At 44.3% G+C, this 17,738-nt stretch overlaps 1 protein-coding gene across 1 annotated transcript in view; it reads left to right on the top strand.

Moving 5' to 3' along the window:
- PITPNA (phosphatidylinositol transfer protein alpha) overlaps positions 1–16,059 on the top strand; it is a 45,187-nt gene extending 29,128 nt beyond the window's left edge. The window contains exons 7-11 of the mRNA XM_054008046.1: positions 3,137–3,214; positions 3,465–3,575; positions 10,016–10,138; positions 10,913–10,982; positions 13,154–16,059. Of these exons, the coding sequence (XP_053864021.1) occupies positions 3,137–3,214; positions 3,465–3,575; positions 10,016–10,138; positions 10,913–10,960 (360 nt within the window). The 3' untranslated portion in view covers positions 10,961–10,982; positions 13,154–16,059. The remainder of the gene's footprint in view (positions 1–3,136; positions 3,215–3,464; positions 3,576–10,015; positions 10,139–10,912; positions 10,983–13,153) is intronic.
- Positions 16,060–17,738: the final 1,679 nt, after the last annotated feature.

The following is a 17,738-nucleotide window of genomic DNA, read 5'->3' as shown; positions in this document are numbered from 1 at the left end:
GTTGTATTCATTAGCATAAGGCAATTAACTGTTCAAACAGTTCATAGGTAGATTACTACAAACGTCAAAGAGAAATAAAGACGATATTATTACACCACAAGTTCTATCTATGTGTCCGTATCCCCTTTTGATCTCTGAATCAGTGGAATATAGTAATGAAATATCATAGACAGGAACAGAAGTTTAGCATTTATAAGCTAATTAGATCACATTGTTAAACTTCTAACAAGATATAGGTAAACACAGGCAAATACAATTAGTACCTACTTCTAATTCTCTAACAGTACAGGCCTACATATCAAGGGCTCCAGTCTATTTAACATGGCTTTGCTAACTGTCTACAAGGAATAGCCTTGTTTACCAATTCGGTACTGTTCTAATATGTCCTTGTGGGTTATTTTCAGGTCACACAGCCTGGTAGTTGCTTAACTCTCGCTGGCTCAGCGTAGCAGAGGGCTAAAGCAAACTGTGGAGAACAGTTGGGTCCTTTATGGACAATTTTGATGTAACTCTTAATTTTGTATCCAGTGCCTTGATACTAAAACAGTGGGCTTGGTAGAAATGCCTAGTTAAGTGTTCTTCATCTGTATATAGCATTGTAGTTGGCCATAGCACTTTGCTTAGCAAGGACTGACATTGTCCTTGTCTTGAAGAGCTTGGATTTCAAAGCAGCACAAAACAGACAGTGGAGAAGAGGACAGGTGAAATTGGAAGAAATTCACAAAATAAGGTTATGGGGTTGGTTGGCTGGTGCTATATGCCTCGCATTAACTTTTTTTCAGTATCTTCACCTTTTAAAGAGAATTAAGTTGTTTTTGTTTCAGTATAACAAATGCAATAATCTGAAATGGACACCATATTCAGATCTTTAGGGCCTTTAAATTACAGTAATAAATCAATTCCATCTCAGGTTCTTGCAGCAAATGTCCATGAGCTCTGCCTTTGTGGCTTGTCTAGTCACCAGAACCCTTCCATGGAATTATAGCTTGTATCTACATATCAGGGGTGTGTGTGTGTGTGTGTGTGTGTGTGTGTGTGTGTGTGTGTGTGCGCGCGCGTACGCACACTCTAGTACCATGCACAAAAAAAATTCATAATTCCCACATACCTTCCAAGTGTAATTCCCAGAAATGACTTGTCACATCCAAGGCATGAAATTACACATGCAAAGTATTCTTTGAACGGGTGTTTGAGGTGCGTTTATCTGGGTATTTTGAAATATGAGTGATGTTAAGCAAGAGAAGAGGACTGCATGAGCATGAGGGAAGATGGGGGTGGGGTGGAGGAGACTGTTCTTAAACACTTGGATCCATGTACCCTTTTTTTTGTTTAATAATAAAAAAAAAAAAAAAGTGTGTTGGAGTGGGAAGTGGTCCAAATTAGCCCAAATACTATGGCAGCTAGTGATTTGTTTAATGGCTGTAATGCCAAGGGGTGGTAATTTATGGTTGTGAACATTAAATTAACATTTTTCAAAATGTTTCCCAAGTTTTATGCACTTTTAAATCATTTCCATTAATTTCCTTTCTCTCACTTGCTTTCTGATGGTATATACCATATGTATAATATGGTATGTCAAATCCAGAAAGACAAGAATCCAAATCATGTGCAATGCTTACCACTAGGTTTCCTGACCCTCACTTTTAAACTAACTCCACTTTAACAGGTCTCAGAGATTGTATAAGTAAGGAAACTCAATATCTGAATCCATAGATAATGCTTCACCTCAATATCAAGTCTAAAGTTTTACTAATATGCTGATTAAATCTAGTGTACTATAAGGTTCCAATACTGTTGGTGACATGCTATCCACAAAGCAATAGAAAGAAAAAAGTGCAGTTATTTTTTAATGCTGCATCAGTAAGACTGTAAATAAGTTGCATTACCTTGTTTAAACTGCCTTCTTCCTGTAACTTAGATGCACAGACCTAGCATGTTATATTACTACATTTGTACTGTGTGATCATGTAATTAATATCCTATTGTAGGAAGAGTTAGTCACTGTAGGAACCTAAGGTACAGTTCTGCAATGAAAAGTATCTGTAAATATGGCATGGTGCAGTTCCCCATTTAGTGACTCAATCCTTTCAAGTCAAACTTACTTAACTGCAGTAAAGAAGGGTATTTTCTCTAATTTAGACTGGCATCAAAATGCAACTGAAGTTTCATGGTGGTTGTGCGTTATTTCTAGTAATAAACCTACTGCAAAACTCTGATTTGCATGATACTGGTTTAATTCCATATCTCCCATGGGGTTACATTGGTGTAAATCAATGATCTCTGAATGGAACTGGACTAGTCTGTTGCTCCAGAACAATTCAGATTGCTCTCCCAGGCTATATTGGCTCTGCAGTGATGCCAGGAGTAAAGGCTCTTTTGGTCACCGAAGGCTGTAGCTATTACTTGTAATATGCACAAAGAGCAAGCCACATCTCAATTGCTCTTCTGCTCCTAAATACACTTAAAATTTGAATTTCCTGGCTTTTTTGCAATTTGTCTCCTTGGGAGTATTGCCAACACCAAGTGTTTAAAATAATTAATTGGTCCCTCAAAAAATCATGGGATTTAGAAATACATAAATTTAATCTCTTGGCTGAGTAATAAGGAACTTGAATCCCAAAGCAATTGTTTTGGAAGATTGACCTTTTAAATAAGGATTTAAACAAAGTGTCTTCATCTTCTCTATGATGCAGGGAAGTGAAGGCGTGCATTCTGAAACGAGTACTGTGGTGATGCTGTTTGTATAGCACTGACCAATATTGATGCTTAGAAATACACAAGGTCTCTCCGCATCAGAGTGCTATGTACGTTATTTCTTACAACAGCCGTGTGTTCTAGTCGCCTCCCGTTATAGGTGATAATGTGAACCCTGTCTTGAAAACTTTAGAAACTAGTATCATACATAATGTACTAGTGGATTTGGTGGGGGTAACAAAGGTAACGTCAATTTTCTGATACTCTTACTCAGCTAGGGTTAATGTACAGCATGGGGGAGTTAATTGTTTTTTCCCTTGGCCAATTTCTTAAAGGCTTAATGGAAAAAGTGGGTCTTGAGAAGGACTTAGAGTTACTCTAGACATTAACCTCTCCTCCAAGATTTGTTTCTTATGGCTAAACATGTTTATATTTACAACAGGATTACAAGCAGGAAGAAGACCCAGCAAAATTTAAATCTGTCAAGACTGGACGTGGTCCTCTGGGCCCCAACTGGAAGGTGTGGATCACAGACCTCAGCACATCATATCTGTTTTCGTGACTGGAGTGTGGTTGTCGGGGTGTGGAGCTCGGGGTGTTAATTTGTATAAACAAGGGAGGAGGTGTTGTCTTCATCTGTGTCAGTGGAGGGTCTTATGAATGTGTACTGAACGAGTGGGCTACTAGTTCTGGGGGTCCTGTCCCAGAAAAAGCTTCCTACAGAGTTTCTGATTTAAGCTCGTCATATGAACATCCTTGTATCTTTGCAGAAAGAGCTGGGGAAACAGACAGATTGTCCGTACATGTGTGCCTACAAACTGGTAACAGTCAAGTTCAAGTGGTGGGGTTTGCAAAATAAAGTTGAGAACTTTATACAGAAGGTAAGTGAACCTGATCAGTACCGGGTTTTCAATGGCACCGTGGCCCCACTCTCCGACCCCACCCCGAGGCCCCACCCTCACTTGGCCTCTTCCCTCCGAGGCCCCACTTGGTCCTCTCCGGCCCCTCTCCTCTTCACCCCCTGTTCGCTCCTCTCCACCTCCTCTCCCCGTGTGGGCTGTGGGCAGGGCCTTGGAGGGAAGAGACAGAGTAGGGGAGGGGCCTCCAGGCACAGCGCAAGCCGAGTCTCAGGACTGAGCGGTGGGCAGAGCCACATTCTGGGTGCCGGGGCCTACCAAAAGTTTAATCCGGCCCTGAACCTGGTGCTGATGCGGGATGGCAAGGAAAATGGAGAAATTCATGTCTGTCTGCAACAAGTCTTGTGGAAACCCACTTCCTATCAGTTCAGTACATCATTTTACCTGATCCCACTTGTCACCTGAAAGACACCCTTCACTTGAAATATTGTTCATTTAAAACAATTAGTTAACTTGATTCAGATACTACATCTGATTGAGTCCCCCGGCAGCTCTTGTGGTTTTTATAGTCACATTTTCTGAATTCATAAGATTAATTTCTTCCCTTATTGCTGTGTGGCCCTTTCATACAGCAAACTAAAGGAGAAACTTACCAGATATATCAGCGACCCAGAGAATCTGACTATATGCAAAGTCATGTCAAATGTAGGAAGCAAACCAACTGAAAAATAACTTACTATGTTTTAGTTGTGACACCCAGTGTTACTGTAATAATGGTGAGGGGGAAATCTTTCAGATCATTGTGACTATTTTGTTCTTCTTAGAGTGCTTGCTCATGTCAATTCTAGTTAGGTGTGTGCATGCCGCATGCACGATCATCGGAAGGTTTTTCCCCTAGCAGTACCCGTCAGGTTGGCTGTGGAGCCCCCTCAAGTCGCGCCTTCATGGCGCCACATATAGTGCCCTGCCGACCCACTGCTTCTCCAGTTCCTTCGTACTGCCAGTGACGGTCGTTGGAGCGTTCTCTTTCTCTCTTGTCTCGAGTGATCTTCTAGTAGTTGTTTTTGTATATTTACCTGCAAATAGTTAATATAATAGTTTTAGTGTTAGAGTAGTTTGAACCCTTGTTACCAGGAGTTTTCTACCCTATTTCCCGTCCCTCTTCTGTGGCCGGGGCATGCCTCAGGCCCAGGGATTTAAACCGGATGGGGTCTTCCAGAAGCCGATGCCAAGAGGAGATCTGCACATGTCCTTCTAAAGTGCTTGGGGGGGGAATCCCATCAAATGGACAGGTGCAAGATCTGTGGTGGATTCTGCCCCCACGCCAAGAAAGAAAAGGACCACAGGTTGAAGCTGCTGCTGATGGAAGCAACCCTGCAGCCAGGCTCCTTGGCATCAGGGCGCAGCACACTGGCTTCTCTCAGAGATGCAGTGCAGAGGAAGGACTCTGGGGTCAGAGACCCTCAAGACTGGCACTCTCCGGCATGGAAGGCTGCCTTGCGGGCAGAATTGCAGCACCGCTCTGTCGTCTGTGCCACGTAAGAAGCACAGGAAGATGGACAGGGGGCACTCCCCTTCAACAGCACTTGAGCGTGAGCCAACTAAAGCAGTACGACCTGTGCTGGGCCACTGGGCCAGCAGCCGGCACCGTTGACTCCAGGCCCAAAGAGGGGCCTGTCATGTGCAGTGCCTCTGGAGAAGGGCCAAGTGGAGGATTCAGACCTTCCCTCCATACCAGAGACCTTCAAGGCAGCCATGGATCTCATAGCCCTGATGGGGCCACACTCTCCCAACCAGCATGAGAGATCGCCGACCCTGAAGCAGCAGAGACCACCCGTGCCATCCAGGGGTAAACCGGAAATGATGAGTCACCACTTTCCCTCTCCCCAGCACCGATCCTGTGCATGGTGACACCTTGGTCACCATGCTCGGATTCCTCAGAGTCAGACTCTGAGGTGGACTCCTATGTGTCCCGAAGGAGACGGCACCGTGGACAGTGGCACGCTCAGAGAGCCGCATCCCTCCAATGCAATCTTCAGTTCCCTTTATCTTGGACTACCTGCTAAAGTTGAAACAGCAGGGCTTGTCACGCTCATTGATAAAGGTTCACCTGGTCGCCATCTTGGCTTTGCACCCAGGAGCGGCGGGCCGCTCTGTCTTTGCTACCCGATGGTGCGACGTTTTCTTAAAGGACTAGACAGTCTATATCCTCAAATCTGGCGGCCGACCCCTGCTTGGGCTCTTAACCTGGTACTCTCAAGGCTGATGGGGCCTCCGTTCGAGCCCTTACTGACATGCTCACTGCTCTGTCTGTCATGAAAGTGGCTTTCCTGGTCGCGATAACTTCAGCCAGGAGAATGTCCAAGCTCAAGGCCCTCGTATCTGACCCGCTTTATACCATCTTTTACAAGGACAAGGTGCAGCTTTGACCACACCTGGTATTCCTCCCAAAGGTGGTATCAAATTTCCACCCCAACCAGGACATATTTCTCCCAGTCTCTTTCCCGAAGCCCCACAGTAAAAGCTGCAAGCAGAGGCTCCACTCCCTGGATGTTCGGCAGGCATTGGCTTTTTATATTGAACGAACAATGCCGTTTTGCAAGTCAAACCGGCTGTTTGTCTTGGTGGCGGACAGGATGAAGGGCCTCCCAGTGTCCTCTCAAAGTAGGGTTATCAGATAGCAACTGTTAAAAAACGGGACTGGGGTGGGGGATAATAGGCACCTATATAAGGAAAAAGTCCCCAAAACTGGGATTATCCCTTTAAAAACGGGACATCTGGTCGCCCTATCCCAAAGGATATCATCAAGGATCACGTCCTATATACGGGCATGCTACGACCTAGTGAGGGCCCCAGCTCCCGCACTGACCAGTGCATTCCACCAGAGCCCGGGTGGCCGCCTTGGCCCATGTCCCAATCCAGGAGATCTGTAGAGCAGCAACGTGACCCTTGGTCCACATATTCACTTCCCTTTATGTTATTGCCTAGCATGCCAGGGATGGTGCAGCATTCGAGAGAGTGGTGCTTCAGTCATTGATTCCATGAACTCTGACCCCACCTCCTAGGTAAGGCTTGGGAGTTACCTAATTGGAATTGACATGAGCAAGCACTTGAAGAAAAAATGGTTAGCTACCTCTCATAACTGTTGTTTTTTGAGACGTGTTGCTCGTATCCATTCCAAACCCATGCCTTCCCCTCTGTCGGAGTAATCCGTCAAGAAGGAACTGAAGAGGCAGCGGATCAGCAGGGTCCTATATGCGGTGCCATGAAGGCATGACTCCAGGGGGCTCCACCGCTGACCCGACGGATACTGCTAGGGGAAAAGCGTTCCGACGACCATGCATGTGGCGCTCTCACACCTAATTGGAATGGACCTGAGCAACACATCTCGAAGAACAATAGTTATGAGAGGTAGGTAACCTTTTTTTCTTTTCTTTTTTTTTTCTTTTTTCAGTTAACTGTGGCCCTTTAAAAGAAACTTCAACTGCCGACTTCTTTTTGAGTGAATTAGTACGTGTGACTAAGTTCTTTATGATGCCACATATGACAGCCCTTCTAGGCAGAGTACCCAGGAACACCTTCTATGATCCTGGTTATGTGTCTGAAAACTAAACCAATTAAGCACTGTGTCTCTAGGACCTGCCATTAATGGGCTACATATGGACGCTTCACATGCCATGAATTACAAAGCCAAGGGACTTCTCCTCCAACAATTGCATGTGACCTTGGAGTCTCTTATCATGATTACAATATGGATCTTCACTATTAAATATAAATAAATCACTTCCTCTATTAAATTCAAAATTCTGTAATTTTAATGAGCAGCAAAAAAGAATATTTAATGGAAAAATATATTGCTCTTTGGTTTTTAAGCCATCTCCTTGTTTTGACTCACACCCCAGTCCAGACGGTAGCTTGGCTCTAAGAGGCACATTGCTCACATCTAAAAAAGCAGGAAGTGTTTAATACTCCCAGAAGAATCTTCTGTACAAAATGCAGCTTTAAATGAAAGTCAGGCCAAATTTGATTTAATATTTAGGTTCCTGTAAAAAACTTACTTTTATAAAACCTAAGATCATGGAAATGCCTATTAAATTAAAAAAAAATGATATTTTGAAGAAGTCTTCCCTTGCCCTGTTTATAAGCTACACATTGCAACTGTACTTAAACATAGGAACCAGATTGTGAAATTGACTAGAAACATAATGTATTGTAAGGCCTTAGTGTTTCCATTGCCTTAGTCCAGTGGAGGGCCTGTCAGGGCTTTCAATCCAGCTTGTGGGATTGACAGCCCCGTGGCGCAGTGGGACTAAGGCAGGCTCCCGGCCTGCCCTGGCCCCGTGCCGCTCCTGGAAATGGCCGGCACCACGTCCCTGCGGCCCCTGGCTGTGCGCCGCTGCCACCCTGGAGCCGCTCAAAGTGAGTGGCGCCGGGCCAGAGCCTGCACCCCTAACCCCCTGCCCTGAGCCGCCTCCCACACTCTGCACCCCAACCCCTTGCCCCGTGCCACCGCCACACCCTGCATTCCTCCTGAACCCCAACCCCCTGCCCTGAGCCCCCTCCTGCACCCCGCACCTCCTTCCACACTCCAACCCCCTACCCCAGCCCTGCATATAATTTCCCCACCCAGATGTGGCCCTCGGGCCACCTTATTGTCTGTCTGGGGTTCCTTTGGATAATTAGGTTCTATAAACCACACTTTTCTCCAAAAAATGTGGCTCTGGTGTTGAGAATGACTTGACTTGCCAGGGGACTTGCAATTGTTAAGTAAAAAAACAAACAAACCATGAACAAAGGAGCGCCTTACATTGTGCTCTTCATCAGTGTCTTGTCTTTCAGATAAGCTCCTCAGGGACAGGTTGTGCGAGTGCATGTGCAAGCACAGCAGCTAAGTCGCCTTTGATGTTACTGGATAATACATAATAAATAACTCAAACCTTTCAGTTAAAATAACCTCAGGTGCTTGTAACTGGTCAAGGATGAGTTAAAAAATCCCCCACACTTACTTCAATAGTGTGTTTAGTATGATTCTCCTGTCCTGCCCTGTTAGTCCTGATGCCCAGGTCATAACTCCTTCCTTGAAACCAATGTTGTTCAAAAAACAAATCTGGAACGCTTACTTAATTTCACTCACACACTCAAACTGAGGCGTTCTCTTTATGTAAGGAATGGATTGCACTCTCCTAGCCTCATGAATGAAAATTCAGCTGCAGGTCACTGGATGAGGCACTTGGAAAAGATGCATTTCTTTGGGGATTCAAGACATTGGGTGATTCCGTTATGTTTCCATTGACTTTGGCAGGAATTGTCAGTCTCCAGTTGCAGCAGCCATGCAGGAAGGTAGATGAGGGCGAGTCAATGCTGTTCTTCAGTGCTGCTTTTTTATCAAGAACCCAAAGTGGGTGTGATACCTAACAAACGCAATAACAACATCCCTGTCCTGAAGAGCTTACAATCTAAGTAGACACAGCAGAAAATAAGGGAAAGGAATAGAACATAAAGGCAAAATGACTGAACAGATGCCTCCTACACCAGGAATGGAAGTGATCTGATGGGCAGGCATGGATTAGTCAATGTGTACTTGGTGCACATGTGCATGGTCCCCATCTTGTGCAGGGCACCCCTCCGCCCCCAAAAAAACCCACCAACCCAGGGCCAGGAAGGAGGTGGGGCATTGTAGGTGGAGGGCCCTGTCTGGATGCTGTAGCGAGAGCTAATGGATCAGAGGGGGGAGCCAAGCCAGCCCCACTGGACTGGCACTGCTGTGGGGTGAGTGTGGGGTGGGCTTGCGCTCACACACACACACCACAGGGGGAAGGACCCAACAATCCATCCCACCAGGGCCTCCCACCCTCAAAGGCAGGACCCGCATCCCGCTGGGGGGCCGATAAGGTGAGGGTGGGCAGTTCTCATAATGCACAGGGCCCCAAAATTCTTTAATCTGACAGTGCTGATGGACTTTCAAATTAAACAAGAGGAATCAGAGTCCATAACTGCATGTCAAATCACTAACTCTAATTAATTCCTTCTCTTTTAAGCCTATTATGTAGTCTCAAGAGACTGGTGAGCCAATTCCACTATAAACCTTATTGCCTAACCGCTGGCTGTATGCAAGAACACAAAAAGGTCCAGTTATAGACATTTTAAAAATCTAGAACACTAAATCACAACATCCATGGCTTCTCTAACAGGGGCATTTCAATTATAATGAACCAGAAATAGTTGGATTTTTTTTCTTTCTTTTCCCCCCTGCAGCTTTCCTATGCTAGGCAAAGTGATCCCATTCCCTTATAAAACAAAATGGCAAGCACTGAGGTTAGACCTGTAGCAACTCCCAGTGCACACATCTTTATGACAGTGCACATTAACTGACTGTAAACATATTGTGCAGCATGCTGAATTGTGTGGGATTCTTTTTGCTGAGCTTTTTAAGTTGTTTGTTCCCTCACCTTTGTTTTTTGCAGCAAGAGAAACGTCTTTTCACAAATTTCCACCGGCAATTGTTTTGCTGGCTTGATAAGTGGGTTGATCTGACTATGGAGGACATTCGCAGGATGGAGGAGGAGACCAAGAAACAGCTGGATGAGGTAAGTGGGAGGAGAGCAGGTGTGGGCTGTGAGGCAGTATCTGTATTCTAAGCCCAAGATGGGGTGGGAAAAGGCGGCCTGCCCCCTGGCCATGGTATGCAATGCGCTCACTTACCACACAGGTCATGCTGCTTATGGTGAATTAGGTGGTTGGATCTGACTTGTAGAGTCAGCTTCTTTGAGTTCTGGCTTCCTAGTTAGCACAGACTCCTTGTATTGCTATGGGACAACTTTTTTATTGGTTTCATTGGTAATTTAGAAGATCTGTTACTGACTATTTTAAAATAAATGAAGATATTTTCTTACTTGTTACCCTAATGAGTGTTCAGCTCAATGAGTCTCAGTAAGTTATCAGCAAAATCAGTCTCTAGGTACGGGGTGTGTGTGTTTAAAAAAAAGGGGGGGGGGGGGCGCGGTGGGCCCTGCTTTGAGAAATGTAGGTTTGGTGCTGGAGTTTTCATACACTTGTAACGAATGTTCCTTTTAATTTTTTCACACTTCAAAATTTACTTGATTGTAGTACCATGTGCCTTTTGGCCTTTGGATAATAGAGCCTTAAAAGGGGCTGTAGCTTTGCCAGAAATGGTTTCAGGACCTGCACAACTTGTGTTTACAAACTGCTTTAAATTAGGACAATTTTCAGGGATGTGAGGCTTTACCTCTGAGGCCGAGAAACTCTCACCCTCACACCCTTTTTTGATGTGGAGCTGACGGGGAAGCCGATTAACCAGCATATGTTGGAACAAATAGCTAAAGATGTTTATTTTCTTTCAGATGAGAGAAAAAGATCCCGTGAAAGGAATGACAGCTGCAGATGACTAATGTGGCTTCCTCCTTGTGCACTGTATGTACCCAGAGTATCTGTCTCACATTTTGTTGTGACATTCAATGCCATTTAGAGCAAAAATCAAATTGATTCAGCATGGAGTCAGTACAGAAATTGTGCGAGTCAGAAATCTATAAAGCTGCTCATTTTGCCTGATAATGAATACACTTTTCACTATGCCAACTGAGTTTACTGTCTTGTTTCAGAATTATTTTAAACTGTTTGTGAGCACAAGGAAGGTGTTAAGGAAAGCATCATATTAGCACAGTAAACACAAAGTTACACTGATGCCTCATTTCTGTGTAATGTATCCATCACTTTAATACCCTATTAGAGGCCTTTTCAATAGTCTCAAATAATTAATGAGCTTGAGTCCAGCAGCCCTGCCCTTTTGGACATTTGAGGGTGTATTGGCCTGGACTGTGCCCAGGAACAATGTTCATCAATGGGCAAAGGCCTGGGGCAACATCCATGGTCACAGGACAGAGAAGGATGATATAGATGTTTCTTTAAGCTTCTGTTTTTGTCTTGTCTCTGTGTGCATCACTGTGGACATGCTAACTGTAGTACTTTGATCCTTGGAGACACAAGCATTTGCATATTTCAATTTTTCCTTGTTGGCCAAACTTTGTGCCAGTGCTCTAGGAAATGTACAGGTGATGGGGACAACTTTTTTTATACTTCCGTACTGCTGACATGAAGCAAACTTGAGTGGCTGTGGGATAGGAAGCAATGTTTTTATCCATGACTGTTGCAATATTGGTGGGGAAATGGTGGAAGCTAAATGTCTGAAAGGCACTAGTGATCAAGAGAAAAAAGCATAGAAGGTTATACAAGCTGCCTGTACATTATTTATCTAGATGGCAATAGCTCCCACAGTGTGCTCTGTGCTTTGTAAACAGCAAGATGCAGTACCTTCCCCAAAGGGCATACAGTCTAAAAAGGTAAGATACACAAAGGGAAAGATGTTCAACATGCAAGCCAAATGGGCAGGAAGATAAGCATATCTTCTTAATCTCACTCTGTTAATATTTAAATTGTTCCCGATTTCTTTGGAGACGTATTAGTTCTGTTCCAACCCATAGCTACAAATCTTAATTTAAATTTAAAAAATTCAAGCCAACTAAAATCATAGCTTTGCCATTCTTTTTCCTATGAGCCCTCCCCCTTCCTTCTTTAACATAATGAACCTAACCTCCTACCCTGCCTCCTTGATACACCTCTCCTGAAAATCTTCCACTTCCCTTTGCCCAACATTGTTCTGGGTACCATACACATGTAGAGTAGAAAATGGTCTGTGCGTTGATGAGCAAACAATCAAAATAGACAAGACAGACCCAGGTTCAGGGAAAAGGATAAGAATGTAAAAAGCAAACTGAAGAGAATGTTCTCCAGCATCATGTTAATTCCACAATTTTTTCTTTGTTTACTTTTAATAAAAAAGTTTTGGGTAGGTTTTTGTTTTGTACACTTTTTCTAAGGTGGGAGTTAGTGAGGGGAAGGAAGGAAAGGTTCCCATTCTGTAAAAAGATCAGAAATTTAAAGGCACTAACATCGGAGGAATTTCTGGTGTAGTGTGGCTCCCCTATTCTGGCTATGTTTTGAAGGGTTATCCATGGTGGGATGTGGCACTGGGCCCTGGTGGCCCTGTGTTCCCTTTTCTGCTGTCACTGCCTGAATGTTCTCCTATTCCCTTGCCATACTAACTGTTGGCTGATCTGGGAGTTGCAGGCTCAGTCTCTGGGCTTCTGGTACAGCTTCAACTTTCATCTCCCTCTTCCCTTCCGCTAGCCCCTGATTGAGTTGCTAGTTAAATTCAGTTCCTGTCCATTACCTAACCCCATACTCAGCTTCTCCCTCTTCCATACCTACCCCATCCCATCTGGAAATGAGTTGGTGGCCTTGTCCCACAGGTCTTTTGGGATGAAAGGTGCTAGATAAATATATTATAAATTGTCCTCTTTGGCAGTCTGTGCAGATAGACTCTGGATTGAACTCTGCGCTAGGTTAGATCCGAGGCTTGTTGATGGGACAGAATGGAGTAGCCTGTCCTGCCACTGCTTATGCTCGATTCAGTCTGTTGCTAAATGAAGGACTTTTCCTTCAGGGCTGTCAATATTGCACCTTTACTGGCACATTTAATTTCAGAAATGGTTTTTAAATGTTTTCCTGTTGTCTCTTTCTTCTAGTTTGCAAGACAGTCAGCAGGAAGGCCCAGAGACCCCACCCTCTTGACCAATGGACCATCTCTGGATCACACCTTTCTATATCCAATCGGCAGGCGATTTTAAATCTCCCATAGCTAATTCTAGATGCCCTTTAATATTGTGAGCAAATAGACAGTCTGGTACTAAGCACTCCAATGTTAGCACGTATGTGAAGGAGGCAGCTCCTTGGAGACGTGTGACTTATAGATTGCTGTATTTATGACTCCTCCCTCCTTTTTTCATTGTGTTCAGACCAATTTCCATGTGGCCCAGTTTGATTTCCAAGTGGCATTTTTAGCTGAATTAGTCTTGTGATGTGGTGATTTAGATTTATTTTGTTTGTTTTCAAAACTGGGATAAACTGCTGCCTTTGTCCTGTCCCAGCCCTTCACCATTCTTTGAGTATCCATTTATGGAGAAGGGAATTGTCAGTATTTATTTTAGAGTGCAAAACTATTCCACAGAATTCTAGGCTCTGACTTTTGCTCCCGAAGTCACGATATTACTGGCATACAGGCTCCAAGATGCACCTGTGTTGCCAAGGTCAAGTCTGCTGTTAAGATACCACCATACATGGCCACTGCAACAGCATTACTTGGTCTGTCTAAACACACACAACTTAAAGGGACTGAACAGCAGGTATCCTTTATGTGCAAATGCTGAGACCTTGAATGCATCTTTTGTCTAGATAGGTGTCTTTCCTTTGGCCCTTGGAACTATGGTGGTGTTTTATAGTTGTGTGTATAAATCAGCCTTTTAAAATTGTTATGATAACATACCTGATGAATCTCACAATCTACTGGACTGGCCTTTATTATGATTGCTCATAATTTGTAAAACTAACACTGTTTTGTTCGCCCATAAAAAGAAAATGAGTGTCCCAGGACAAGCAGAATTTTGTGATGCTGATAGGCATAAATAATCTCCGTATCCAATCACGCTCAGGTGCCTGGATTTGTGCTGCTGTTCAGCAATAATACTTCTCTGCATACTCCCCATTATGAAATTGCTAGAACTTAGCAAGGCAAACTATGCTGTAAAAAGGCAAGATGTAAGACCAAGCAATCTCTGCACAAGACAATTGTGATTTCCGAGGGTTGCAAAGGATGTTGCTGAGTGGCAGAAAACAGCTCCAGGACTCATTCTTAGTCTGTGTCCTTATGGTGGTATCTCAGCTTTAGACAATCAAATAAGCTGGACAGAATCAAACAAACATTACTTTATTAAATACATGAGGAAACATGACTAGAAGAAACAAGGGCTTTCCTGGCTGATTGGTAGAGGCCAGTGTTTGGCTTGCTTCCACCAGCAGCTATGTAATCAAACTTCATTCCCTTTATCTGTATTGGGTTGAAGTAAAGTGAAATGTAAATGCCAAAGGCAGCTGTGATGTTACAGTCTCCACCTCCCCACTTTTTTTTTAAGTAATGCTGGCTTCATGCAGTATGCCTGACTTGTACTCAGCCTCTTACAAACCTCCATCAGCTAGTAGATTCTGAATCAGTCCCAGGCCATGCTGAATGAAAGTGTGGGGGTAAATTGTTTTCAGTGCAGGGGAAAGATGCACAGGGCTTGCTCTAGCAGAAGAGGCTGGTTTTCAGTCAAGAGGCAGTTTATTCCCCCTCTCCCTTTTTGGGGGGGGGGGGGGTAAGTCTGTTCTTTTGCCTTACGGATGTCTAAGTGCAATAAGCTCTGTTGAGTTGTACTGGTAACTCTGGCTGATCCTTCTCAGTGACCTCAGAGGGTTTTTGGGATGTGGATTTTAGCATACTCACGAAGTAGAAGTAAAACCAGCTCATTATTAAATAATAGTCTAAGATATTAAACCTTAATCTTCAAGACTACTTGGGACCAGGAAAGTTGTTTTTGTAGCACTATTTCTCTAGGGGTTTGAGAAGCAGAGTCCAGGAGTGTACGCCCCTTACTAGAGTTCCCTCAATCTAGAATATTTTAATTGAGAATTAACACATTGACTTGTTAACATCTTGTCAGCAGCAGAGTTTAAGGAGGGATTCTTACACTTGGGGAAAACTTGAGAATATATAACACGATTGTTCTTAGATACTTTTGTTTTTTTTATCCAAGAGGTTTTCTAGCTGACATTTCATCTCCATGGAAACAGATTGTGACATTCTAAAGACGGGATCAGAAAAGGATTGTGTATGAGGGTGAAAGCTCTTATTTAAACACAGAGCTTTCCTGATTAGCAGTAATTACCAGGAAAAAATGCAGGAAACTGCAAGCTAAATACATGATTTAAAAAAAAATTCACGTTTATCCCGAGTGAAAGTTTTCCTCGAAGTTGGGATAGAGAGATCCTGTAGAGACCTCTCTCAAGGGCAGTCTTGATCCTTGGTTCCCACTAGTGAGAGCATAGCGAAATGTAACAATCTTCACTGATTGTATTAGTGTGCTGTATATCTCTTGTATTGGCTTTGGCAAGAACCCAAAACCTGCTGGCTCCCGGAGGGGTTAATGATCGGATGTTTGTTTGTTCCAGGGGGATCGTTGTGCTGTCACATTCTCTTCAGATCCAAACTGGGTCCCCTGGTTGGATTTTAAACACTGCAGTTCTGATCGGAAGCAGGTGCCTTGGTGGAGAGGCCCATGGGCTGGGATGTTTTAGCTGGCGTTTACCTGATGAAGGCCACAGTGACACTCTGTACTCCCAGCACACTTGCACCTTTCTGGGTTTATCCTCCTACAGCCCCTGCTGGGACTCCCTGACAAGTTTTGATTGGTTCATAGTGCTATTCCTTTTACAACATACACTTTGTAGAATTAATTAGATTATCTTGTTGTTTCTTTAATGTGAGTTTGTGCCTTTTGTCTCCTAATCTTCCAATACAGGCATATTGGAAACAAATCTAATAAAATCTTAGACAGAGCTTTTTGGAGTCTGTTGTTTGTTTTTTTACCTTATTATGTGGGTCTAGTATTCCACATGCATATGCTATTGTGTAAAATCTTCTGATTATATAATTATGTACAGAGGACCTACAATTTGCTGGATTCCTTACAGAACAAAGAAGGCCTGATTCTGATCTCACACTAATGTAAATCAGGAGTAACTCCACTGAAGCCAATGGAATTACTCTGTTGTAAAACTGATGTAAGATAAGAATCTGACCATGTTACCTGTATTTACAATCTAATATTAGCTGTAATGCAGCAAACAAGTGGGGAGAGAAGACCTGGATAAAAATATTATGTGGTTACTTAAGTCCATTATGTGAACATCTTGCTGGTCTTTAATATTAATCTTGGTGTAGTGGGTATTTGAGAGGGAGTAAGGGCAGCATGAAAATTAGATTAAAGTAGGGGTTCTGTCCATTCTAGAGTGACCAGATGTCACTTGGCGGTTATTTGTTATTTTTCACAGGCCTATTTTTTTGCTGTGGGTTGGGCCTGGGCCACTCTTCTTTCTGTGAATGTTCTGGGTGTTCTAGCCTTATCCCTGCAGCTGTGGCAGTTCTATCCTCAGACTAGAGCTGGGGTCTTTGGAAAAGGGAGAGACAGGCTTGTGGTGGGGTCTCCTGTCTGGGGGTTAAAGATTAGTTACTCAAGGGGAAAAAAATTCTGGAAAAAGGAGGGCAGAGCAAGCTCTTCCTGTTTATTTTAAATGGTGAAATATCATTGCTGTTAAGCCATGATTCCCAGTTGGGGTGGAGACTCTTGGTGGGGGTGGGGGCATGAGGTGGGGACTAAAGCCCTTCCTCTCTAGTCTACCTGTGTCTCCTGCACTGTGCTGACAGCAGCTGTTTTTCAGGAGGACTAACGAGCAGAGTTTATAATGCAGAAAAATACCACCGTGGTCTTCCTACACCACTTCTGTCCTGTCTCTATAGGCTTGTTCCATTCCCCTCAGTGTGGATTGGACTGGGGGTGGGGGGCACACTATCTGGACCCCCTGAGACCAGCAGCCCAGCTAGCCCCTAGTCCTCTCTGGATAGGGGTTGTTGTGAGTTGTGGCAGAGGAAGGGGGCAGCATGAGCCCTGGGACCCTTGTGCCAATACCCACTGGCCATAGTGGGCGTGGAGCAGCTTGCAATAGGGAGACCAAATAGCAAGTGTGAAAAATAGGGACTGGGTAGGGGGTAAAAGGTGCCTATATAAGGAAAAGCCCCAAATATCAGGACTGTACCTATAAAATCAGGACATCTGGTCACCCTAGCTTGCAATCCTTGCTGTCAAGTGGCAGAGAGTGGCATGGGCTATTCCCCCATCATGCCCGCTTCGTTTGACCAGATGTCCCAATTTTTTAGGTACAGTTGTGATATTTGGGGATTTTTCTTCTATAAGCGCCTATTACCCCCACCCCCGTCCCGATTTTTTGCTATCGGGTCACTTAATGCCTCTGTTTGTGTCACGTGATCTTTGCTCCCTCTGCTCCGAGCGACCCCACCCGCTCCAGGCTCCAGGGAAGCCCGCCCCTCATCTTCCCATTGGCAGACAGCGGCCGCCTTCGTCACGTGGGCCTGGGGGGCGGGTGCGCGCAGGCCGGGGGCGGGCTTGGGGCTGGGGCGGGACAGTGCCGCGAGCGCCGCCGGCCCTGAGGAGATCGAGG

This window comes from Malaclemys terrapin, chromosome 18 (assembly GCF_027887155.1).
Source record: "Malaclemys terrapin pileata isolate rMalTer1 chromosome 18, rMalTer1.hap1, whole genome shotgun sequence".
NCBI classification, from domain to species: Eukaryota; Metazoa; Chordata; order Testudines; family Emydidae; genus Malaclemys; species Malaclemys terrapin.
Note: the sequence above shows the minus strand (reverse complement) of the source record. Positions and strands in the feature narration are given on the sequence as shown.